General features: G+C 52.6%; 2 protein-coding genes across 6 annotated transcripts; both read left to right on the top strand.

Moving 5' to 3' along the window:
- Positions 1-27: 27 nt before the first annotated feature.
- On the top strand, positions 28-7,393 carry STOML2 (stomatin like 2). Of its 2 annotated transcripts, none has more exons than XM_002190054.7 (10): positions 28-217; positions 1,985-2,137; positions 2,415-2,514; positions 3,490-3,548; positions 3,778-3,879; positions 4,497-4,631; positions 5,759-5,903; positions 6,228-6,307; positions 6,519-6,647; positions 7,124-7,393. In XM_002190054.7, the coding sequence occupies exons 1-10, from the start codon at positions 167-169 to the stop codon at positions 7,253-7,255; spliced, it is 1,086 nt and encodes a 361-aa protein (XP_002190090.2). In that variant the 5' UTR covers positions 28-166; the 3' UTR covers positions 7,256-7,393. The 2 variants fall into 2 exon arrangements, with proteins under 2 accessions (XP_002190090.2, XP_072778683.1); XM_072922582.1 differs by lacking the exon at positions 28-217 and adding an exon at positions 337-355.
- A 562-nt stretch (positions 7,394-7,955) lies between these two features.
- On the top strand, positions 7,956-24,853 carry PIGO (phosphatidylinositol glycan anchor biosynthesis class O). Of its 4 annotated transcripts, none has more exons than XM_030258085.4 (11): positions 7,956-8,051; positions 8,429-8,922; positions 10,838-10,981; positions 12,073-12,196; positions 13,158-13,317; positions 14,495-14,668; positions 16,468-18,037; positions 18,541-18,744; positions 19,016-19,218; positions 19,992-20,062; positions 20,672-24,853. In XM_030258085.4, the coding sequence occupies exons 2-11, from the start codon at positions 8,430-8,432 to the stop codon at positions 20,790-20,792; spliced, it is 3,264 nt and encodes a 1,087-aa protein (XP_030113945.1). In that variant the 5' UTR covers positions 7,956-8,051; position 8,429; the 3' UTR covers positions 20,793-24,853. The 4 variants fall into 4 exon arrangements, 3 of the variants coding, with proteins under 3 accessions (XP_030113945.1, XP_012433043.1, XP_030113946.1); XM_012577589.5 differs by having other exon boundaries at positions 7,959-8,089; XR_003956989.4 differs by lacking the exons at positions 19,992-20,062; positions 20,672-24,853 and having other exon boundaries at positions 7,959-8,089; positions 18,541-18,916; positions 19,016-19,104.
- The last annotated feature ends 4 nt before the right edge of the window (positions 24,854-24,857 follow it).

Genomic DNA, 24,857 nt, shown 5'->3' with positions numbered 1-24,857 from the left:
TGCCGCGCTCCGAAGGGGGTGGTGCGGAACCGCGGGCGGGCGGAACCAGCGGTCGCGGTCGGAGGAGACGGAGGGGCCGAAGCGGGCGGCGCAGGCGGAAGCGGCGCGGCGCAGGGGGTTTCCGGGAGCGCGGAGCGGGGCCCGAGCGGGGCGGGCGGAGGCGGCGATGCTGTCGCGGGCGGGGATCCGGGCCCGGCCCTGCCTCGGGCTGCTGCAGGTGCGGGGAGTGAGGGCGGGTGGGCCGGGAACGGGGAGAAGTCCCCGTTCGGGGGGTGCCCACGTGGGGAAGGTCCGGGTAGCGGAAGCTGGAGGGGCCAGGAGAAGGAATCTGGACTGGGGGCACGCAGATGAGGGGGTTGGTGTTGGGGGTCTGGGACGTGTTGGAAGGGAATGGGGCAGGGATGGGGTAAAGCGGTGTCGGGGCACACAGAGGACCGACGGGCAGGGGGGTCGGAGGTGAGGTTTGGTGTGCGGTGGTTTCGCGGGTCGGAGAAAGAGGCGAGGGGGAGTTGTGCAGGGGCTGGAGCTGCGGGGTTATGGGCGGCTGCGGACAAATGGGTACCGGGGGATTGAGGAGATACCGCCGATCTGTGGTATTGGGGCTCCGGGGAAGTGCTGGGGTGGTGATGAGGAGCTGGGCAGGAATAGGGCTGTGTGGGCACGGCGGGGTAAAAAAGATAAAGGGGTACGGGGGGACGGAGAGAGAGTTGGTGGGAGCTCGATGTCGGTGTTTGGGGTCCGGTGAAGGGCTGGCGGTGTTGAGGCTCGGTGTGGGAAAGCTGGGTAGTGCCGGGGGAAGGGGTGCGGTGCGGTGTGCAGTGGACAGACGGGAATGGGGATTGAGCAGGGGCAGTAGGGTAGTGCGGGGGGTCTGGGGAGAGCCGGGCAGGGACAGAGGTGAACAGCGAGGCGATGAGGTAGAGAACAGACAGGTATAGAGAGGCTGAAGAGGGTGGTTGGTGGTGGGGACGGGGGTCGGGCGGGGGGGAAGTGTTTGGGGCTGGGAAGAGCTCTGGTGCGGGCAGGGGAATGGACAGGGATAGAGAGTATGGAGAGAGAGGGTTGTGGTGCAGAGGACAGATGAGTGAGGAGGTAACTGAGGAGGTGGGGGTTCGGTGGGGTGGTAGTGCTGAGGGTTTGAGGGACACCGTGCATGGGCAGGAGCTGGGCAGAGAAGGAGGTGTGAGGAGGAGGGGTGCAGAGGACAAGTGGCAGTATGAAGGGGACTGAGAGGGGTCTTTGGAGGGGGTTTTGGGGATCTGTGGAAGTGCTGGGATGGTGGTGGTGAGCTGGGCAGGGATTGGGGTACAGAGAAGCATTGCAAAGGAAGCTGCGGGTGAATGGGTGTGAGGAGGGCCAGTGGGGGGTGGCTGAACATGGGGAGTGGTGAGGTGCGGCTGGGTTGTTGTAGGAGAAATGGATGTGTGGGGCTGTGGAGGTGTGAGCTGGGTTGGGAGTGGGGAGAGGTTGAGAGAAGCTGTGTGAGACCTTCCGTCTTTGGAGAGGAGAGTGAGGGAATGCCTGGACAAAACAGCTTTTTGTGAGAAGCCCTGGAGGCAGCCAGAACTGGGGAGGGACAGGTTGTTGGAAAGAGGTGGCCTGGGACTGAGGTGCGGGAGTGGGCCTGAATGGGTTATGGGGGCTGAGTGGAGCAGAAGAGACCTCTGTGCACACACCTTCATTGCCCTTATGGTGGCAGGGAGGCTTTATTCCCTGCTTCAGGGTGGATGTGAGAGAAGTGGAGATGTGCAGAAAGCTCTGGCATGGGAGTGAGCCCCCCTGCACCAGTGGAGGAGACTGTCCCTGGCACACAGGTCACATTCCTGTGGGAACACCCTTACAGCATGGGCTTGTTAGGGGCATTGTTTCCTGCCTGTTTCCTGCCCTGGTCTCCTGGTCATGAGCCCAGATGGGATAACAGGTGTGGAGCTGGCTCTGAGGTGCCAGCAGCTGATCTCAACCCTGCTCCATCTCCTTCCCCTAGCACTCCCAGCAGCTGAAGTGTGCAGCACGGCTGGCCCCAGCTCCGTGCCGCTGGAACTCCGGGCTGCCCATGAACATCGGGGTGCTCTTTGTGCCGCAGCAGGAGGCCTGGGTGGTGGAGAGGATGGGCAAGTTCCACCGAATTCTTGAGCCTGTAAGGAGCAGCTTTTCTCCCCTTCTGGATTCAGCAGGTTCCTAAAGCTGTAGCGAGGCGAGTCCTTTGCACGAGGATCCAAGAGGGGTGGTGGGCTTCGTTTCCCAGGCTGAAATCCTTTTGGCTGCCTGTGGACTAATTTTCCTTGGTGGGGCGTTAAAAGCACTGAGTAACTGGAATTCCTTGTGTGTAAAACATGTTTGCAGTATGTGGCATGGGCTTTTTTTTGCGTGACTCTATCTAGTGCATCAGCCATCTAATCCCACCCTTTTCCCAGGGTTTGAACTTCCTCATCCCTCTCCTGGATCGGATTCGTTACGTTCAGAGTCTCAAAGAAATCGTCATTAATGTCCCAGAGCAGTCAGCTGTCACACTGGGTGAGGAACAGCTTCCATGTCCTTCCCCTTTCCTTCTGCTGCATCTGGGGTGAGCAAGGGACAATGTGAGGATGAGTGGAATTGTCCCAAGCTCTTGCACTCAGCCCTGTCCCTTGGTACCCAGTCTTGGCCATAAAATCACTGAATGATTTGGGTTAGAAAGGGCCTTAAAGTTGGTCTCATTCCAGCCCCCCTACCATGGATAGGGGACACATTCCACTCGGCTGGGTGCTCAAAGCCCTGTCCAGCCTGGCCGTGAATGCTTCCAGGGATTGGGCATCCACAACTTCTTTGGGCAGCTTACTTCAGTGCATCACCACTCTCACAGCAAAGAACTTCTTCCTAGTATCTAAGCCTGCCCTCCATCAGCTTAATGCCATTCCCCCTTGTCCTATCCCTCCATGTCCATGTGAAAAGTCCCTCTCCAGCTCTCTTTAGGTACTGGAAGGCTGTTGGTGTAAGGTAGGGGCAGCCCAGGAAGTTCCATCTGCTCTCTCTGTGCTGCAACTGCCCCTTCTTGCTGAGTTGACTGCACCTGACCAGAAATATTTTTTTCAGGTGTTTTCCTTTTTTGAACCACAAAAGAAATTCCTGTTTCTGTTAAAAACATTTTAGAATAGGTTAATGAATGTGATGTTAATGAACAGCCCTGTTAGATTTCCAGTTTTAAGTGGTTTGTTTTGGTTTTTTTCCTCCTTAAATCTTTATTTACAAGGCCTACAGTGTGAAATGCTTCTATTGGGAAAATCAAGACCTGTTGTACATTCAAACATCATAGTGTTGTCCAGGGAACGTAAGATCCTTTTTACAAAGCCTTTAGATAAGAAGATCTATTTCAGCCAATCCTCTTCTGCGTCATGCTGATATGTCAGGGTGAAAAAGGATGAGCTTGCCCAGCTGTGCTGTGGAAGAAGGGGTTTCTATGTTTTGTTTGTGCTGGTTCAGTAAACAGGCTCTGCTGTTCTCTCCTGACAGATAACGTCACCCTGCAGATCGATGGTGTGCTCTACTTGCGGGTTATGGACCCCTACAAGGTACCATCCCTGCCCCTTGCCCACTCCCTGCTCAGAATGTGTACTCCAGCCTCTGTGTTCTGCCTGGCGGGTGGGCTGGGCACTCTGACTCATCCCAAGGCTCCAGACTCCATGTTTTCAGCAGGGATGTCTGGCAGATTTCTTGCTGCAGTGCTGTTTGTCTTTCCTGCCTTGTACAGGGTCCCTCTTGGCATCCCTATCCACTCTGTTTTGTGCTTCTGCTCTTCAGGCCAGCTATGGGGTGGAAGATCCTGAGTACGCAGTGACCCAGCTGGCCCAGACTACCATGAGATCTGAACTTGGCAAACTTTCCCTTGACAGAGTCTTCCGGGTGAGCTGGGGAGGTGGATCACAGAGCTGACAGTGTCTCCCAAAATCCCAGGACAGCCTGCATGGCCAGGCTGCTGTGCCTAACAGCAAAATGCCCTTTTGCTTAGAGGGCTTTATGGCTTCTGTTTCAGTTGACCTATTGGTGAATCCTCGGAGATGGGTCTTCTTTCAGTTGATTTTTTCAACAGGAGCTATTTTTTGCCCTGCCCTGGGTTATTTGGAGGGGATGATGGGTGGTATGTGCCCAGACCCAGCTGGTCTAGCCGCCTTTTTTGAGTCAGTGACTCTTTGCTCAGCCCCAGTGATGAATATCCTTGACCTGTGTCATGGGGTACTGTAATCCTTGTACTGCATTTGCTGGGAAGAAACTGGAGTTGCTGGCATTTTCTTGTATTCAGATGCTGTATCCCAGCAGCTTCAGTGTGGGGCACTGCTCTCCCTAGGAGATGGTGACCCCTTCAACAGCTGCAGGAAGCACCTAACCCTGCCTGAAACCTGTGGAGGTGCTTTTTTCTGGCAGACCTTGGCCTGTAAGGGAGGTGTCTGTTTCTCTCCTGACACCTCTCTCATGCTAAGCCCTTCTTCTCTCCTCTCTGCCTTTTCTTTTGTGCCTCCCAGGAGCGGGAGTCCCTCAATGCCAGCATCGTGGATGCCATCAACCAGGCTTCAGACTGCTGGGGCATCCGGTGTCTGCGCTACGAGATCAAGGACATCCATGTGCCCCCACGTGTGAAGGAATCCATGCAGATGCAGGTGAGGCTCTCTGGGAGGGAGGTCTGGAACAAGAGGGAAGCTTCCTCTTCCATACGGCATTACAGAATCACAGAATCAATAAGATTGGAAAAGACTTCATCAAGCCCAGCCTATGAACAAACACTACCTTGTCTACCAGACCACGGCACCAAGTGCCATGTCCAATCTTTGTTTAAAGATCTCCACAAACAGTGTCACTGACACCTGTCTAGTAGCCCATTCCAATGTCTAATCACCCTTTCTGTGAAGAAATTCTTCCTAATGTCTAACCTAAACCTCCCCTGGTGTTGCTCGAGACCGTGTCCTCTCATCCTGTTGCTGACTACCTGGGAGAAGGGGCCAACCCCTGTGTGACTGCAACCTCCTTCCAGGTAGTTGCAGAGAGTGATAAGGTCTCCTCTCAAGACCTTGTCTCCTCTTGTCCAGACTAAACAACCCCAGCTCTCTCAAGGACTCCTCATCAGACTTGTGCTCCAAATCTTCCCCAGCTCCATTGCTCTTTTTGGACACTCCAGCATCTCAATGTCCCTCTTGAGGTGCCCAGAACTGGACACAGGACTCAAAGCGTGGCTCCCCAGTGCTGAGTACAAGGGGATAAATCACTTCCCTGGTCCTGCTGGCCACACTATTGCTGATACGGGCTGTGGTTCATTATTGTTACCTGTCCATAGCTGGCAGCAGCCACCCCTTGTTCAGAAGGGCACTTTGGCTGCAGACGTATAGCTACTGAACAAGTAACTCCTGTCATAATTTTTGTGGTGGTGCCCTGCCTGCTACATACAAGCCCTGCCAAGTCTCTTTAAAATCCAATCTCTGGAGAAGCAAATCTCAGAGCTGAGATTTGTGGAAAACTGGACACCTTGGGAAAAGCTAGACACCAGATATTTGGGCTGGAAGAGGAGGAGGGGGAAGCAACTGTCCACTTAGGTGGGAATGGGGCTGGAAGGGCTGTGTGGCATGAGGAGCAGAACCAGCCCTTGCCAAGACCACACAGTGTTCTGTAGCTGTATTTTCATGCTTTGCTAAGCCATGCTTCCCCCAGCAGAACAGAGGAGCATGTCCTTGCCCCACAGATGGTATTTCCTCAGCACAGCCATGGCAGGCTGGTGTCTGACCTGTGTTTGCAGGTGGAGGCAGAACGACGGAAGCGGGCAACTGTGCTGGAGTCAGAGGGGACGAGGGAGTCAGCTATCAATGTGGCTGAAGGCCAGAAGCAGGCCCAGATCTTGGCATCAGAAGCTGAGAAGGCTGAACAGATCAACAAAGCTGCTGGTAGTGCCTGGGGATAAAATGTGGGTTTCTGTAGCCCTCTGGACTGAGGGGTGGTGCTATGGGGGAGACTGCATCGCTGTGAGCCAGGCTTCCTCAGCCACTCTGGTTCTTCCCTCCTGGGGCCTCAGGCTAAGCTCCAGTTGATGTTGCTGCCCTGCCCCAACCTCCTGTAAGGAGGAGGCTTGCTATAGTGTTTCTGTTGGGGAAAAGCCAACCATGCGTGGATTGAAATTGTCTTGATTCCTTCCCTGAGGTGGTTGGGATTCAGTCCTTGAGAGTGCTTTATCGTGATTCTGATGTGCACCCTGCTGTGGTTCTTTGCAGGAGAAGCAAACGCCATGCTGGTCAAGGCCAGGGCCAAGGCAGAGGCAATTCAGCTCCTAGCCGCTGCTCTGGCACAGCAGGTGAGTGATGGCTACCTGGAGCAGCCACTGCTTTGGTGCTGGCACTGAGGGAGGTCAAACTGCAGGTAGGGTGGCACCTGGTTTTCTCCTGGACACTCCCTGGCACCTTCGGCAGCAGCAGGGAGTGAGGATCTTTGCTGGACTGGGGTGGGCTGGGGATACAGGCAGGAATGAGCTATTGGTGGCACGTGACTTGTCCCTCTGTCCCCAGCACGGCAATGCTGCTGCCTCCCTGTCTGTGGCAGAGCAGTATGTGAACGCTTTCTCAAAAATTGCCAAAGACTCCAACACCGTTCTGCTGCCCGCCAACACCGGCGATGTCACCAACATGGTTGCACAGGTCAGTGTAGCCCATGTGTCCTGGGCTGCATCCAGAGCCCTGTGGGCAGCAGGGGAGGGAGGGGATTCTGCCCCTCTGCTCTGCTCTGCTGAGACCCACCTGGAGCCCTGCATCCAGCTCTGGGCTCCCAGCACGGGAGGGACAGGGACCTGCTGGAGTCAGCCCAGAGGAGGCCACCAAGATGAACAGAGGGAGGGAGCACCTCTGCTGTGAGGAAAGGCTGAGGGAGCTGCTCAGAGAAGCTGTGGATGCCCCATCCTGGAAAGTGTTCGTGGTCAGGTGAAATGGGGCTCCGAACAGCCTGCTCCAGTGCGGGGTGTGGAGGGGCGTGAAAAGGATCTTTGAGATCCCTGCCAACCCAAGCTGTTTTTGCTTTCGCCCAAGTGAGGATTGTTCCAGGGAGTTGAAGAGGCCATCATGGTGGGACCTGGCCCTCTCCTCTTCTTCCCTCCCTATGACTGTCTCATTCCCTCCAGGCCCTGGGGATCTACACTACACTGACCAAGCCACAAGCTGTGAAGACCCAAGATGAGATGCCCCCAGCCCAGGAGAACTCCCACTCTCCTGCCACAGAGGTGCTGAAGGCAGAACAGGGCAGCTCCAGCTAACAGGGCTGGAAGGATCTCATACCCTCTCCTGAGGCCTGCCAGCAGTCCTGCTCTGCTGCAGGTAGTCGATCTTGTTCCCTTAGTCCCTATTTTGTATTGGATTTAAATCATGTAATAAATGGTAACAGTACTGCTGCAGCACATTCCCTCATGCTTGGGTGCCTGACCCCAGCATTCAATGCCAAAGGGGGATCATCCCTCCTCAACAGGCTCCTGCTGGGATCTCCCATGGATATACTGTGACATATAAGAGTGAAAAACGATGTTATGAAAAAAATCTGTGAGCATGGGGAGGTGCTGGCACAGGTTGTTCTGGGAAGTTGTGGATGAGGCTCTGAGCAACCTGATCAAGTTGAAGGTGTCCCTGCTCACAGCAGGGGGTTGGAACTAGATGATCTTCAAGGCGACTTTCCAACCCAAGCTGTTTTATGATCTGTGAATTTGGAAACCCCACTCTTACGAAGGATACCTCTCCCAGTGCATCGCCTCTCTGGGAGTGTAAGCTACTCTCATCATCCTGTCCTCTGTCTGCTCCCAGAAGCTGCCCCTACAGTGTATGACTGTGTGTTCTCTACAGCGAGCTCCTCACATCGCCCAACACAGGGCGGGGAGTGCTTCTGTCGATTAATTAATTATTTGATTAATTAAAACCACACTTTCGTCTGGCGGGAGGCGCGCTGGGACCTCCTGGGCGCCAGGAGGCGCTGCCGCCCCAGGCCGCTCCCCGCCGTGCCGCTCTAGCGCGGGCGGCGCCACGCGCGGCGCTTCCGGGAGCGCCGGGCGCCGGGAGCCGCAGGTGGGACGGAACGGGAGCGGGCCCGGGGGATCAGAAAGGTGCCGTCTGGGACGTGGGGGACACAAGGGGCGTGGGTGTGAGGTCGGGGGTGTGTGAATGGGAATACGGGTGCCGGGAAGGGCTGGGGATGCCGGGCAGGCGCTGGGCAGTCGGGAGGGAGCAGGATTCAGCTCCGTTCAGGAGGGGATACAAGGAAGTGCGTGGGGCAGTTGCCGGACACGGAGTGGGACCAAGTGAAGTCAAGGCGGGCTGGTGGGGGTCCTGCGGGACGGGTGGGTGTGGGAGGTGCTGGGCCAGGGATGGGTATCGGTACGGAGGGAGTGGTGTCTGCCCAGGTAGAGCCGCTGGGGGTTGAACCTGCCTGTCCTTCCCTCTAGGATGCAGCGGTGGCCAGTGGTGCTTTTCCTGGCCTGGGTTTGCCTTCTGTTTTTTGCCGGTATCGGGCTCTTCATGAGCGGCTTCCTGCTCACTCGGATCGAGCTTGCCAGCAGCAGTTCCTGCTCAGACCCAGTCGTGCCTCCACTCTGGGAGAGGCAGAGCCTCCCACCAGGTTCCTGCTGGGCTCCCCAACGCTTTTCCAAGGCTGTGCTCATCATCATCGATGCTCTCCATTTTGAGTTTGCCCACTTTGACCCCGCCAAGACCAGCCCACTGCCCTACGAGAACAAGCTGGGTGTCCTGCACCAGCTGGCCACCTCCCAGCCCCGACACGCTCGGCTCTACCGCTTCCGAGCCGACCCCCCCACGGCCACCATGCAGCGCATCAAGGGCCTCACCACTGGCTCGCTGCCCACCTTCATCGACGTGGGCAGCAACTTTGCCTCCTACGCCATCCAGGAGGACAACCTGCTGGCACAGCTGGTGCAGAACGGTGAGTTCCTGGCCTTTAGCTCAGGCAGGGGAGTTTCAGGGTGGATATAAAAAAACATATTTTCATGGCTATAGGAATAGGTTGCCCAGGGAAATGGTGGAGTCACCATCCCTGGAAGTGCTTAAGAGACTCTCAGATCTTGTGCTGCATGGTGTGGTTTGGGGTTTATAGTGGTGGGTGGATGATTGGATGGATGGTTTTTAAGGTCTTTTTCAACCTTGATGATTCTGTGACTGGGGCTGTTCAGTCTGGAGAAGAGAAGGTTGTACAGCAACCTCATAGCAGCCTTCCAGTACCTGAAGGCGACCTACAGAGAAGCTGGAAATTAATTCTTTGTCAGGAACTGTAGTGATAGAATGAAGAGGAATGGGTAAAAATTGATGGAGAAGTTTAAGTTAGACATGAAGAAGAAATTCTTTACTATGAGGGTGGTGAGACACTGAAACAGGATCCCCAGGAAGGTTGTGGATGCCTCATCCCTGGCAGCGTTCAAGGCCATGCTGAATAAAGCCTTGAACAACCTGATCTAGTGGGATCTAGTGATCCCATCCTACCCATGGGATGGGGCTTGGAAGTGGATGATCTTTAAGGTACCTTCCAACCTCTTAACATTCTATCATTCTCTGTGGGCAGGGCGGCAGCCTAGTGGGGCAGGGCACGTGCAAACCTCTTCTCAGTTTAACCTGTATTCCAAACCTTGATTACTTTCTCCCTGGGAAGTGCACCCCTTACAGCAGATCCACCCTGTGAGCTGATTCTTTATCCTGCTTAATGACAGCTGCTTAAGGCAGGGTTGTCATGCAGGCAGGACATCTCTGTCTTGGATTGGGAGTGAGATGAGAAATGCTGTGACAGTGACTTCATCATCTTCAAGGATGACAAGAAAGCAGGTGAAAGTGGTGGCACTGGTGGTGTTTGTCCCAAGGTCACCCCCAGGAATGCCTGTAGGATTGCCAAGGTTGTGTTGTGTGAGGCACGTGACAGAGGAGGAGCCAGGTGTGCCAGGTGGTGCCAGGTGTGCTGTGGGGGTGTCCCTCAGGCAGCCAGCCTGCCTGGACAGCTGCCTGCAGGCATGAGGCAGCAACCTCATCGCATTTTCATTGTGGTTTGATGCTGCTAGGGGGTGCTTAGTGCTGCTGTAAAGGGCTTGTTACAGTGGGATAATGGTGTAGAGGGAAGAGGGCAGGCCACAGTGGTTTGTTACCCAGAGAGACTTCCTCCCAAGGCTCACAATGAGCTAAGGCAGCATGACTTTGAGTGAGCAAGGTGGGCAAATGTAGTGAATCACCTGAAGTAAAATGAAGATGGCGATAACCAGAGATCCTGTGCTAGAGTAGCAGTCTCAGAGAAAACATTCCTTACTTCCAGGCTGAAAAGGCTCTGTGGAAATGCAGCTGGCTGATGGCAGGCTCGGCAAGGGCAGAGGGAAGCATCAGTGCTTTTGCCTTTTCTTTTCCATGTCTGAAAATTGTTTTTAAAAGCCAGAACTCAGGACTCACATCTTCTACTCCATCACCTGCTGCCTTGCATTTTGCAGTGGGGACACAGGCCTCAGGTGAGGCTTTGTCTGCTTCATGCTGCACCCTGTGCACCCACCTGTGTTGTGGTGGCCCAAGAGCCTTTCTGCAGGGGTGATGTGTCAGATCAGCAATAATTCCTGAGGTTATGCAGTGACTTCGGTGTAGGGGTATGACACAGCTTACAGATACTCATGGACTGGTCCCTCCCTGTATTCAAAGTAATTTGCAGACAGATGGTCTTTTTTTTAGTGAAAATTTTAGTTTTGAGTGTGGGTTGGAGAAGAACCATTGCTCCAGATCCTGACTTGGGCCTGCTCAGGCTCTTTGGATTGTTGTGTTAACAGCATGACTCAGGAGGGCTCCATCTCTCATTCATTCCTTTCTCTCTGGCTCAGGAAGGAGAGTGGTCTTCATGGGTGATGATACGTGGGAAGGACTCTTCCCAAAGAAGTTCTTCCGTTCCTATTTCTTCCCTTCTTTTAACGTAAAGGATCTTCACACTGTGGATGATGGGATCCTGCAGCATCTCTATCCAACTGGTAAGTAGCTTTCTCACCAGGGCCTTGTGGTAGTCCTACTGCAAATTTGAGGTAGGGCTGGAGGATTTTTTCTGTTACAAAGGAGCACTGGGCTGTTACACACTGCTGCCCAAGGATTACAGTGCTCTAGCTGGATTTCCACAGATAAGCCAGCTCTTGGAGCCCACAGACCATTTCTGTAGATATCTTTCCTCTGTCTGAGACAGAATTCAGCTTTTTTGGGATGAGGTTAGACTTCTACAGCTGTCTTACAAAGTACACTGGCAGGATGGAGACAGTGGAGCACCTTAACTTTGACACGTGGCTGCCTAGGCAGGCACACAATGCTCTGGGGAAAACACAAGTTAGGAGGCTGAGACACAGCAGTGCTCTCAGCAAAGCATTGGTGCTTCTTAGTCATGGGAAGAAGATGAAACATGAAATAGGTGATTGGCACCTCCCTGTGGTCCTGGGACCAAGGGGCATGCTCTTTCATTTTTCTGTGTCTGAATGTAAGCAAATCAGGAGTGCAGCAGCCTTTCACAGGCAAGTCTGTGTGCCTTGTGTGAGAGCTATAGGTCATCATTTGACTTCAAATATGTTGGTTTTCATGTGTCAAGGCCCTGAAGCAGAGGGGAGAGGCCAGGGTAACTTTCTAACTAGGGACTGTGTTGGTGTGTCATGACCATGTCCTGGGATGCAGAGGGGCACACTAATGAGTCCAACCTACAGTATCTCCAGGGAAGGATGGGAGTTCGAGGTTCTTCTTTTTCTGAGCATACCTTTGTTTTAGCTCAGTCCATGGCAGTTTGAGGTAAGTTCAAGATGACTTGGGTGACCTTGTATTGTTCCCTTCCTGAGGGATGGGGAGAAAAAAACAGGGATCCTGGGATGTTTTCCAGTCTTTGAGGTCCCTGTGCCATTGCACTGAGGAACCTCTGGCCAAGAGTGTGCCTGATTTAAAACCTGCATCAATTTCCTCAAGAGCTGTCAGTGACAGTGGCAGGAGGGTAAGAAATAGCAATATCCAGAGGCAGCCAGGAAATTTTGGCAGGAGGATCCAGGCTTAGAATTCCAGGCTGGTGCGTGATAAGTTTGCTTTTGTTCTGCAGTGGACAGTGGTGAATGGGATCTGCTGATTGCTCACTTCCTTGGCGTGGACCACTGTGGGCACAAACATGGACCCAACCATCCCGAGATGGCAAAGAAGCTCACCCAGATGAATGAGATGCTCAGGTGATCAGTGTGGTGCTGAAGTGTTGCTAGCTGGTCTCTTCCTTCAGCCAGGCTGGTGGGACCTTCCCAGGGAATTGACGGATGCAGAGGGCAACAGGGAATTAATGCTTACTGAGCCTGTTAACATGGAAAACAGCTTTTGCCAGCAGCAGCTGGAACCCCAGCTATGGGCAGTATTGCTTATGTAGGTGACTGTTGTGAGGTTTGGTTTCATAAGTAAGGCTGCCCTCAGGTCTTACATCTCTACCAAACCATGAGATGATAGTCCAGCTGGAGTAACTGAGCCTCTCTGTTTCCATCTTTAACATGGACATTGTCCCACTGAGGTCTGGGTAATGCTTGAGAAGTGGGTGGAGGACCCTGGCTAGGGAATGAGTGCTGCTGCATTTATCACACAGAACCATGACCGGCGCCTTTGAGGCAGAGGGCAGGATGGGATACAGAGATTTCAGTCATGCAGATGTGTCTCAGCCCAAAATACCGAAGCTCTTGATTTTTAGGACTGCTTTAAGTTTTGCTGCTAGAAGGAGTTGGTAACTTGCTCTGCTGTATTTGACAGCACAGCATATACTGTGTCATACTGCTGCATCTTTCAGGGACCAATCCCTGCTTTTTTCCTTTGAAGTGGGAGATGGCTCACATAACATGATACATGACCCAAATAGCAGCAACCTAAAATTTCGTTTTTGTGAGAAATCTTTCTTCTCAAGTGCATTTTGTCACGATCTCTGATGGCACTGTTTGCTGGGAACCCAAGCAAGATTGGTCCACTCTTGTCTTAGGGCTCTGGATTTTCAGTTTGGCTTTAAAGCATCAATTTAAAACACCCTGGACCCTGGCTTGTTACAGTTCTGCATCAGCATTTAATTTTGCTCATATCCTTTTGAGAGCTCCACCGCTGTGGTGCAGGCAGGCTTGCTGGGGAGGTATCCTGAGTTGATCTTTCTTATCTTGGTGGCAGGTCCTTGGTGGATCACTTGGGGAATGACACTCTTCTTCTGGTGGCTGGGGACCACGGCATGACGGAAACTGGAGACCATGGTGGCGACAGCGAGAAGGAAGTCAATGCAGCGCTGTTTGTGTACAGCAGGACACCTCTGTTTGGCAGTGGCCCTCCAGAGGTGAGGAGCTGACTCTTAGCTATCCCTGCCTGAGCTGGTGCCTGAAAACTCCAACTCTGGGGTTACAGGGAGTAACAGTTTGACTGGGATTTTTTAGACTGAGAGGGATGAGGAGTCTGTCATAGAATCATGGAATAAACTGATTTGGAAGGGACACATCAGGATCATCAAGTTTAACTCCTGGCCATACACAGGCCATCCCTAGGGGTCATGCCATGTTCCTAAGAACATTGTCCAAACACATCCTGAACTCTGTTGGGCTTGGTGCTGTGACCACTTCCCTTGGGAGCCTGTTGCAGTGTGCAGCCATCCCCTGGGTGAATAAACTTTTCCTACTATCCGTCCTAAATCTATCCTGACACAACTTCAGCCCATTCCCTCAAGTCCTGTCACTGGTTACCACGGAGAAGAGATCAGTGCCTGACCCTCTTCTTCCCCTCGTTAGGATGTTGTAGACCACCCAGAGGTCTCCCCTCAGTCTCCCCTTCTCCGAGCTGAACAGACCAAATGACTTCAGCCACTCCTCACAGAACTTCCCCTCCAGACCCTTCATCAGCCTCCTGGCTGTCATTTGGATGCTTCCTAATAGCTTAACATCTTTTTTATATTCTGATGTCTAAAACTGCCCCCAGCACTCGAGCTGAGGCTGCCCCAGTGCAGAGCAGAGCAGGACAATCTCCTCCCTTGCCCGGCTGTTGATGCTGTGCCTGATGACCCCAGGACAGGGCTGGCCCTCCTGGCTGCCAGGGCACTGCTGACTCACATTCAACTTTCTGTCAACCAGGACCTCCAGGTGTCTTTCCATGGTGCTGCTTTCCAGCCTTTTCACTGTGACTGAGAGGAGTGGTAGCTTTGTCACCTTGTCTCAAGAGTACAGTGGAAGGGCTGACACAGCATACAGAGGGCTGAAGTGTTTGGTATGCATGTTCAGGTCACTGCAGCTGTGAGGGGTGCTTGTGTGGGGCCAGGTGAGCTGTTGGACAGCCAGTGCCTTCCCCATCGACCTGCAGCTCCCAGCAGGCATGCTTCTCACCAGAAGACCCTTGGGGAGAGTAGAGCTGTACCTCTGCCTGGATTCACCTTTGAACAGGGATGTCTTCCTCACTGTCTTCTCAAATGAGTGAAAAGCTGCATTGCTGTGTTCTCCCTGAATTTCGGATTCCTTCCATTTCTCCAGGAGCCTGAAACCGTTCCCCAAGTGAACCTGGTTCCCACTGTGGCCCTGCTGCTGGGAGTGCCCATCCCCTACAGTAATATTGGGGAGGTGATGGCTGAGCTGTTTGCTGGGGACAGTGATGCTGTGTCTGCAGCCTTGGAGCAGCTCTCAGTCTATCACATCAATGCCAAGCAGGTATGGCCTGTAGTAAGCCTCCCATTGAACTAGAGGGGAGAAGGGATAACTTTTTAAGCACAAACCTGTTCTGTTTGGTGGAGGTGAGATGGTGACATGCTGTTATCTTCATGGGGAACTTACTTTGAAACATGATATCCTTGCAGTGTTTACTCCAGTAAAAGACAACCCTATTTTCCCTAAAGAGAAATGAGAGCCATGTGTTTAGTGCTGTGGTATGGAAAATACTGTCTGGGAAGATGGAGGGTGGCTGGACCCAGATGGTCAGAAGTGGATTAAGTAATAGGGGACGCTGGTTCTTCAAGTCTGAAGATGACCAGAGGCAAGTGTTGTGATTGGAGAAAGTAAAAGTGGAGATTTTGATGCTGCTTCAGTTTTGAAGGAGAAACAGTGTTAACAAAATGCTATTCTAGATTAGTGGAAAAAAGAAAACAGTAATGAAAGACCAAATAAAAAAAAATAACCATGTAACAGGTAAAGTAGGATAGTGAAGGAGCAATTTACACAAAGTGCAACAAAATACCGAACCCCAGGAGCATATTGACACAATTTGAATGAGAGTCTCTACATCAGGTATAAAAAAAGCCTAGGCAGTGGAGCAGGCTAAGTGAGAGCCTCTATGGATCATGTGAGGGCCATCTGTTGTGGCTCTGGTTATGCTACAGAACCAGATTTGCCACAGGCATTGCAATGCATGTATCTCAGCTAAGGGCCAGGCTGCCTTTGAGAGACTCTGGATTGCTGGGAACACAGGAATTACTCCCCCAGTGCCCAATCAGCTCCTTGGAGTGCCAGTTGGACACTACTGGTGCAAGCCAGTGAAGAGCTGGAGAGAATGATTGCTGATGGGTAGAGATACTCAGCTCTGTAATTACAGAGCAGCAGAGTGCTCTGACATTTAAAGATCATACTCTAAGTTAGTGTCTATTAATCACTGAGGATATCAACCATAATTTGTTAGGAATTAGCATTATCAAGTTGTGCCTGTTTAAATATTTGCACTCATTCTTTGAGGAGATTTCTGACTTCGTAAGGGTGGTGTTGAAGAAGCCGTGGCATTCCAGGGAGGCCTTTGAGAAAGCCAGTGCATGTGTCTGCCATCCATGGGCAGAGGCAGACTGATTCTGACTGTGCTCTGAGGCAAATGGAAGGTGTGTGAAGTTACGGGTGCAATTCAGGACTGGAGAGATCTAAGCAGATGGATGTGTGTGCAGGTTCTCTGTCCTGCTAATGCCTCTGTAACACTTCTTTTATGACTTTGGGATTGTAGCTGCCTCTGTGTCTCTGTTGAAGTAGAAAGTAAAAATAATTAATTTTTCTTAAACTACGGTGCAGTGTATTAATGTGCTGTTACTGAAGAAAGGGAAGATGTTTTGTTTCATCCACTGTAAGTTTTTTAATGTGATGTTTTTCCTCAGACAAAACTGTAAAACTCAACATGGGGTGCAGATTAACAAGTCATTAATAGTAATGACTTGACCTTCTGGAGGACATTTGCCTTATTGCTGCCAAAGACTCCATAAAAACCCTTAGTGATGCTCAGCATTACCAGAGGTGTTGCTTCAGGAGTCACTATGGCTGTTGCTGTGGATGCATCACTTGAGAGGGATGTCAGTTTGTCAGAGAGATTGAGTTTCCTGATGGTGACATGCCTGGGTGGTACGGCTGGGGATAAGTCTGCCCTAGGCGGGTTTGGTAAATTGGGGTTGTTTCCATTATGAAGGGGCAGCATGAAGCAGTGAATCCCATTCCCTGTTTTCCCAGTGCTGCTGTCTGATCCCATGTCTACTCTCCTGTAGGTGTATCGTTTCCTGCAGTCCTACTCACTGGTGGCTCAGGACCTGCCAGCAGAGCAGCTCCAGCACCTGCAGGAGCTCTTCTCTAGTGCTGTGGAGGAGCACACGCAGCTCCTGACCCAGGTGCATGGGACGACAGTGCCTCCGGAGCTCAAGCCAAGGCTGGGAAGCCTCATCGGTCGCTTCCAGCACTACTTGCGGGAGGCACGGGCTGTGTGCACCCAGTCCTGGGCCCGCTTCCACCCCCTGCGTATGGTGGGGGGCTGCATCCTTATTGCTTCCTCTTGCTTGCTCTGCTACATGGCCTCAGAGCTGGCAGCATCCTCACAATCTCTCTGTTGCAGCTGCCTCCTGTACCCGCTCTTCTGGGGCCCTGTGGGGGCTGCTCTGCTGTGGCTAGTCCATGTTTTCACCCAGGAGGGGCTGGATCTGCTCCTGGTGTCATCATGGGCAGCTGCTGCTTCTCAGCTGGGCTTTTTCTGGCACTGGTGGGGCCGACATCTCAAGAGAGCTCGTTTGACAGGCAGTCAGCCCCCCTTGGCCAGTGGTGGCCTCAGGCAGAGGCTGCGAGCATGGCTGGGGCTGGCCTTCCCCATGGGCATCCTGTTCTTCCGCTGTGGAGCTATGTTCTCCGACAGCTTTGTTGTGGCTGAGGCACGGGTGGCTCCGTTCCTGCTGGCCTCTCTGGTGATGTTGCTAGTAGGGAAGCTCCACTGGGATGGTCACCTGACTGTGCCAGAAGGTCCCAAGCAGCAGCTCCTTGGTGTTTCTTCTTACCGGAGAGAGATCTGGTACCTGCTGTGCCTCGTGGCGATGCTCCTGGTCTGCGTGCGCCTCTCCAGTTTCTTCCACCAGTGCCGTGAAGAAATCCCTCAGTGCCGACCCTCTGTTTTCCTCTCCCCGCTTGCCAGCCTGAGAAACACACGGGCCAAGAACTTCTTCTACCTCCTGTGCGTGGCCTTGCTGGCTGGGCTGGTGTATGCAGTGCAGAGCTGGCTAAGGCACTACGGCAACCTGAACAGCTCGGACCCCCTTGTGCTCTTTGTGCGCTGGGGTTTCCCACTGGTCGTCCTCTGCATTGCCTGCTACTGGGCTGTTGCCTCCAGTGTTGATGACTCTCTTGGCAGGCTGCAGGAGCTGGTGCAGGTCGCAGTTGTTGTCTTTCCCAGGGCTGTCTATGGACTAGCATCCATGGGACTACTGCTCCTGCTGTGCAATCCCATGACGGTGTTTGCAAAGGACACACGGGAGTTGGCAGGATCCATTGTCACTCCCTACCTGGGAGTTCCTGGCTCTGAAGTCGACTTCCTCCACGTCATCCCTCAGATCTACAAGAGGATGCAGGAGTCCCAGAAGAGCCGGCTGGAGCGGGGCAGCTGCAGGGCCACTGTTGCAGCATACGGGCTGGGCAGTGTGTACTCAGCAGCCCTGGTCATAGCCCTCACCCTCCTGGGCTTCCTCTTGATGCTTCTGCACAGCGAGCGGCTCAGCTTTGCCTTTCTGCTCCTCTTTGTGGAGGCCTTTGTGCTGCTGCACATCCAGACGTGTGCCAGAGGCCTTGCCAGAGATGCTGGTGAGTCTGGGCTCTGTAGAGCAACCACTGCATATGTGACCTGGGCCTAACCTGCAGTGACCTTGCCTTAATTCCACTGGGGAGAAGCAGGATCTAGTTCCTAGTCTTGGGAAATAGTGGTGCACTGATCCTCAGGATACTCTTAGCTTTTTTAGAGCTGCTTAAATCCTCAGGTAGAAGAAAGATGCACGCAGCAGGGATGTGAACATGGTGAGGGGAGGAGTGTCTTGGGTCAGGGGAAGGAGCTTTCTTCTTCCCAGGGTGTGAACAGTCTCCTAACCCCACTGGTTCTGACAGAGTGCAGTAGCAAGGCTACTGGCACCAGCAGAGGGAATGCTGGCCCCTTGCTGTATCTGGACAGTTTCTGGTCTCTTAAAAGAGCTAATATGGAAAGGGAACCCGGGAAAAAAAGTTGCTAGGCTTTTTTTAACCATGGATCTGTCTTGTTCCTCGATGCTAATATCCCCACCCTCTGCCTCTGTTTTTGTCTTTTATTTTCTCAGAGCTGTTTTCAGTGCCGTGGTATGCAGTCATCTCCTGGCTCCTTGCTGCTTCACAGTTCTTCTATTCCACAGGCCACCAGCCTATCTTCCCAGCCATCCACTGGAATGCAGCCTTTGTTGGCTTCCACCTTGACCACAGCATGAACCTCCTGCCTGCTGTCCTGGTGGGAGCCAACACCTTTGCTTCCCATATCCTTTTTGCAGGTAAATCAATTTCTTCCTGGGCTGTGGAGCCTGAGTGGACACAGCTCACTGCAGTGCCTTGCTTGGGGCTCTGCAGGTTGAGCACGGGGCAATAAAGGCTCCAGCACCAGCTGAGCTACAGTGTCCTCGCTGTTCTCCTTGTGGGGCCATAGCAGGCTGGCCTGGAGCTGGGGTATGTGCTTCCTGCACATCCAGGGCAGGATGGCAAAGCCTAGACTGCTCCTCACCTCCTGGGCTCTGATAACTTCATGTGCCTTTGTCCTTGAGGTAGTTGGCTGTCCACTGCTCCTGCTGTGGCCCTTTGTGTGTGAGATGTCCAACTCACAGAGGAAGAAGGCCAAGAAGGAGTCCCAGGAGGAGCTGCAAGAGGTGGAGGAGCACATGATGGAAATGAGGCTGCGGGAGTCTCCAGAGGAGTTCTCTACTGCTCTGTTGCGGCTGGGATTGAAATACCTCTTTGTCCTTGGGGCACAGGTACAGGCAGTGGCGGGGTGGCTGTGTGTGTGTTGTCTAGGAGGAAATTGGTGTGCTGTGATAACTGTGGGAAACTCTGATAAAAGGGGTAAGCCAGGACACAGGCCTAAGGATGGAGTGTCTCGTTGCAGGTGGAAGAGCAGGACCCTTCTCAGCCATGCTATTTGCTCTGTGCTTTGGGAACAGCTCCAGCATGGAAGCTGCTATATGGATTAGGATGCTTTTCATACCCATATGCCCAGATGGGAATATCTGCTCAGGAGCTGCAGGGTTGTAATCCTACTCTCTGTCTTCCTTAGCATTCCTATCTCAGACCATCTCTGGTTTTCATATGTGCTGTGAAGATATAGGAAGCTAAACACCAGAAATTTTAATCCTGTGAAAGAAGTGAATAGTTTTCTGGGATTTATCTCTTCAAATCATTCTCCTGTGTTGTCAGACCAGAGACAGTGCAAGGGAAGGGGCAAGCCCTGCAGCAGTGAGCAGCAGCACCCCTCTCAGTGAAACAGTAGGTCAGGTTAGCCCTGGTGTGAGCCCTCCCCAGTGCTGCCCCAGCCTGGCCCCACAAGGGTCTTCATGTACCCCAAGCTGCTTATGTTTCCTGAATTGAGGATGTCATGGAAGAAAGTCCTCTTTAGGATGCTCATTTCTGATGTGCTCTGTGCCAGCCTCTCAGGCATGTGTAGTTTAGTACCACCTTCAGATGTGAACCTAGTGCCCAGGAGGTCTCTCCAGAGTTACCTGTAACTTGTTTTTCCTGATCTTCCCTGCAGCTTCTGGCCTGTGTTTGTGCAGCGATGATCCTCAGGAGACACCTCATGGTTTGGAAGGTCTTTGCCCCAAAGTAAGTCCCAGAAGTTGCTCTGATGCTGGGTTAAGACTCATGTCCCTGACACCTTGACTAGAGTTCACAGACAGTAATTTTGGAAGAGACCCTGTGATTGATCTTCTGACTCATTGCCTAGTACTGGTTGTAGGAATGTCCCTAACTAATTCCTGCTTGAAATTCAGAAGCTAGACTTAAGCTACAGCCTGAGAAGTTCCTCCTCACATTAAGAAATGTGTGTCTTAATTTCCAAAGACACAAGAACCCACCTGGAAGCTGAGAATGTTGTAGTCAGAGCCAAAGGTAAGGGTACCAGACCAGAGGTGATAAACCCAGGAATGCTGAACCAGCAAGCTTTTGAATTAGTCGGTGTGAAGGGTGGCCTCAGCCTCTGAGGGATTCACAATCCCCCCTGAGTCAATGGGTCCTGAGTGGCCTCTAAATCAGACGAGTGCTTGGCTTACAGGTTTCAGGCAGCAACTGGTGGGGAATGAATGTAATTCAGGTTTTAGGATGTGGGATGCTACAAGCCTCATTGTCAGGAAAACCAGTCAGCTGGAGGGTAGCAACCTGTCTCTGTAGTCATGCTGGCTGTTGTATCCTTAACTGCATCTCTTGTGCCTGCAGGTTCCTCTTTGAGTCGCTGGGCTTTGTGGTGAGCAGCATCTGCCTCTTGCTGGGGATCTCGCTGGTGATGCGTGTGGACTGTGCTGTCAGCACCTGGTTCAGCCAGCTTCGGCTGAGGTAGCGTTGGAGATGTGAGGAGCCTGACCTGCTCGTCGGCCCAGGCTGTGGCTGTCTCCTGGCCTGCTACCAGCTGGGAGGGATACACGAGCCGCCAGCAAACGAGTGCCTGCCGACAGCAGTCGGGGATCTGCCCAGCTCCCTGCTGCTGTGCTAAACAAAAACGACTGGAGCCAACTGTTCCTGGCTTACAGGGATGGTGTTTCTCAGCAGGGGAGATCAGAACTCTCGCTGGGCCTTTTCTGGCAGCAGGACTCTGCTGCAGGAGCCCAAGAAGCAAGAGTCCTGAAGTGCTCCTCTGGAGAAACACCAGCAGGGGTCTTGCTGGTACTTTCCTGACACCTGCCACAATGTCCAGCTGGTAGGCTTCAGTGGCCAGCAAGATGTCACTGTGACTGTGCAAAGACTCGTGGGATGGGGCCGGCTGAGGAGGGGAGAGGAGGTTGGAAGGGGAGGGAATGTCCCACAGCCACCACTTTTTCACATGCTTGGTTTTTACACTGGAATCACACTGCACGTTTCCATGCAGATGGCTCCTGGAGCCTCAGTGGCAGCTACTTCTCTGTAAAGTCAGTCATTTGCTCTGTGGTAAGGCCTCTCTTGCCCTACACTCAGTCTCACTTTCCTGGTTTCACTCAGTGAAGTGCAGTGGGGAGCACTGTGGGCTGCCTTGTACAGCAGGCTTAGCTTCGGCCAATGGTAGCAGGGCCAACTGTGTGCATGACCAAGAAATTCTCCACTTCTATTCTCAACCTCTCTGGGTCCCTGTGGGCTGGCTGTAGCAGCCAAGGCTCATGATCTCTTCCTGGGTGTGTGCTGCTGGATGCTGGCTGTTGACTGTTAACAGTTTAGATGCAGCAGGATGTAGTGACAGAATATGGACTGACACCCATGCTGGACCTGGCCATCAGGAAAGGGGAACCTGGAATAGCTGTGCCAGCTGCATGAGTAGCCTTGGTGTGAGCTCCAGAGCTTGAGAACAGCTACTTGAAAGCCTGGAGCAGGCACCAATTCTTTTGGGAAGTGGTTCAGCTTACTGGTGTCTGAGTGTATGCTGGGTAATATGGACCAATGCAGTCAAGCGCATCCATGATCCCATGTTTGGGGCTTGTCTCCCTCTTGGCCTTGGCATTCTCTGTGAGACTTCATGTCACAAGTAAGCAATGCCAAACATGCCCTTGACTGCTCCCAGTCAGGAGGCATGGTATTCCTTTCTTTATGGGCACAGGTAGAGGGTGGTGACCATGGTGCCTGGCCATATCCCAGCTCAATTCCTCCTGCAGTTTCCATTGGAGCTGGGATTCCTTACTGCCCTGAACCACTGTGTGGCATTACTTGGTGCTATGAAACCTTTTGTCTCTTTCCTCTCTAGAAAGAGACAAGGACTGCTTGCCTGGGATTTCTGCAATGATATTTGCCTGATCCCATTAATTTTTAACTCGTGCACCATGATTAGCCCCTGTTTGAATTCCTTACTGCAGACTGTTAGCATAACTCCAGGCTCTTCTTCTCTGCCCTGCAGAGTTCCAGGGAGAATCTCTCTCATTATTTAATTTCTTGACATTTTTCCCAAGTGCCCAGTTGCTGTGGCTCTTGAGGGCAGGTGGAATTTTGTATTTTACCCCTGCAAAATGCCTGCTCAGTTGTTCAGATGCAATTCCAGGAAGGGTTAAACTGTTCATATATGAGATTTCCATTGCCTGGCCTGCTCCTGATCTGCTGCCTGTGCTCTGCTACCTCAGCCTCTCATGTCCTCTGCTCTGTGGTCCTGCTCAATTTCACCTGTCACAACCAGGGACTGGTTTGTAAGTGGCATCACACCCTGGCCTGCCTCACTGCTTGGATGCATGACAGCAGTGCTAGCACAAGGAAGGGGTAGTGGCAAACAGTGAGGGAAGCTGAAAGCTACAGGAATGCATCAGCCCACAATTAAAATGGGCTTAGGTAGTCACAATGGGCTTAGGTAGTCACAATGGGCTTAGGTAGTCACACCCTTAAAAATAGGTTATTTGCTGAAAGCTGACTGCCTGGTGGTCATATGCTTCTGAAGGAATGGGGGGTGCGTCGATATGGGGAGAAGGAAGGGGATGGAGGTAGCAGCTACCTAGTAAATTTTCATTTAATGTGAGGTTAATCTGGATAACACATTGCTAAACCTCAAGGCTGGAGCTTAAATTGGTTTTGTAACTTCATAACCTGGTCAGGAGCTTTCTGCCTGCCTGTGTTTGTGCTGGCAGAAGTCCCTGTGGCCACTGATAGTGTAGGACTGGCCACTGATGTCCCCACAGCTGCCACCCAGGCCCCTTGGCTTCCATCTCTGGGACTTGTTTCTCTTCTCACTGGTCACTCCAGAGCAGCTGAGCCTTCCCATGCTCACTGTTAATGGTTGGAGCACTCACATGGGGCTTGGGAATCCTCTCCTCACCCCTGCATACCACGCCTCTGCCATGTGTAGGCTCATGGTCCCAGGAGGCTGGGAGAGCAGAGGGAACAGCAGAGCTGTAGCATCATCAAAGGACACACTTATCTCACCAGAGACTAAACAAAGCTTGCAGTAGAAGGGCTGCGACTACATCCTTGTCACTGCAGAGACACCATGGAATGCTGGCTGCTCGGACACAGCAGACTGGCTGCTACACCAAAGATTTGTGATTCACAAAGATGAGTTTCCCAAGGGCTAGAGATGCTCTAGCTTCTTTTCATTGACTGTTTCAGTCTTTGTCAGCCTTCCTCAGCTGCTCTGAAGCTGATTGTTTGGCTGCCATTCTGAGCGTGCTGGGGATGACAGAGTTAGTGCCAGTCTAGGGCCTGGCCTTAGAAGCAGATCATGCTGCTGATGCTAGAGCAGACAGGGCTGTGTTTGCTGATTTCAAACCACAGGAGTGGGTTGTCTTCTAGTCCAAACCAAGGCTCTTTGGGAAATCTGGTGTGCTGGGGAGTGGGTTTTACCCCACATCCCTCCAAAGAGGTTGTTTTAGGGCCCCACTCGGCTCCCCTAGATGAGTTATTCCAGGTAGTTTATTTCTGGTCCTTGTGTTCCTGGGCTGAGTATGACAGGGGACAGAGTGCTCAGCTGAGCAGTTTTCATCCTGCACTCCACAATCTTTCTGCACTTTGGGCTTTGCAAGTGTTGTGCGTGTGTTTCTTGGCAGAGGAGAGTCATTGGGAAACTTCCCTGGCTCAGGCCCATGGTGTGTCCCATAGTCCTGGCACAGAGCAAAAATTCAATTGTGTCTCTTTTTTGCTGCCTAGGAAATAGTGACCAAAAGCTGCAGCCACTGTGAAGAGTTGTGAATGTTGGGAGCACCTGCACCTCTGGTCTATGGGGCTAACACAGATCCCAAGGGATGGCACTGTTTTGGGGAGCCCACAGCCCAGGGCTCGTTCTAGCTCTATTCCCACGGCCGTTCCTCTATCCCATCTCTCTCTGGTTTTCTCTCAACTCTTCAGGCTGCTTTTTTCTACCAAGGCACAGTCCTAGTCTTGGTGTGCATGTCCCCCTTCCCTTCAGGAAGCAGCAGTGCCAGTGTGTGGGGAGCAGGGCTGGGGATCCTGGCTCTCCTCTGAACCCTGACTCAGTGCACCACGTGGCTTGGAGCAAGATTGTTGTTTTATTTTTTATTAACCTCTTTGTACCTCAGCCCCTCATTTGGGGAAAAAAAAGGGGATGGACCCAGTTGTGGAAAGCAACCTGGGAGCTCTGCATGCAGCGTGGTGCTACACTTTCCTGGGTATCTACATATCTGGCTGTCAATGCTTTCATTCACATCAAGCAGCTACACCTGGAAGGTGGAAGCCATGCTCAAGTCTCTGCTGGGAAGCAGAGCCTTTTTCTTTTCAAAAAACCCTCTAAAACAGGCAAGTTGGCTGTGCTCCTTCACCTGGCACCCTGGGTGTGGCACGACCAACCCCATCAGGCAGCCAGGAAGGGGTCGCTCCGTTGCTAAATTGCATAATTAATTAATCGGGAGTGGAGGGGGGCGTGCGTGATTTGCTGTCCGAGGGTGGCACGGGGCTCTGGGCAGCTGTGAAAATTATGTCTGCAAATAAAATGGTGAGAGCTAAGGAG

The sequence above is a fragment of the Taeniopygia guttata genome, chromosome Z (assembly GCF_048771995.1).
Source record: "Taeniopygia guttata chromosome Z, bTaeGut7.mat, whole genome shotgun sequence".
Lineage (NCBI taxonomy): Eukaryota > Metazoa > Chordata > Aves > Passeriformes > Estrildidae > Taeniopygia > Taeniopygia guttata.
Note: the sequence above shows the minus strand (reverse complement) of the source record. Positions and strands in the feature narration are given on the sequence as shown.

Bases quoted from the DNA above. Each gene is read 5' to 3' on its own strand.
- STOML2 (XM_002190054.7), top strand. From the start codon at position 167: ATGCTGTCGCGGGCGGGGATCCGGGCCCGGCCCTGCCTCGGGCTGCTG. The intron at 5,904-6,227 runs GTAGTGCCTGGG...GGTTCTTTGCAG, and splicing joins ACAGATCAACAAAGCTGCTG to GAGAAGCAAACGCCATGCTG. The intron at 6,648-7,123 runs GTCAGTGTAGCC...CATTCCCTCCAG, and splicing joins TCACCAACATGGTTGCACAG to GCCCTGGGGATCTACACTAC.
- PIGO (XM_030258085.4), top strand. From the start codon at position 8,430: ATGCAGCGGTGGCCAGTGGTGCTTTTCCTGGCCTGGGTTTGCCTTCTG. The intron at 18,038-18,540 runs GTGAGTCTGGGC...TTATTTTCTCAG, and splicing joins AGGCCTTGCCAGAGATGCTG to AGCTGTTTTCAGTGCCGTGG. The intron at 19,219-19,991 runs GTACAGGCAGTG...TCTTCCCTGCAG, and splicing joins TCTTTGTCCTTGGGGCACAG to CTTCTGGCCTGTGTTTGTGC.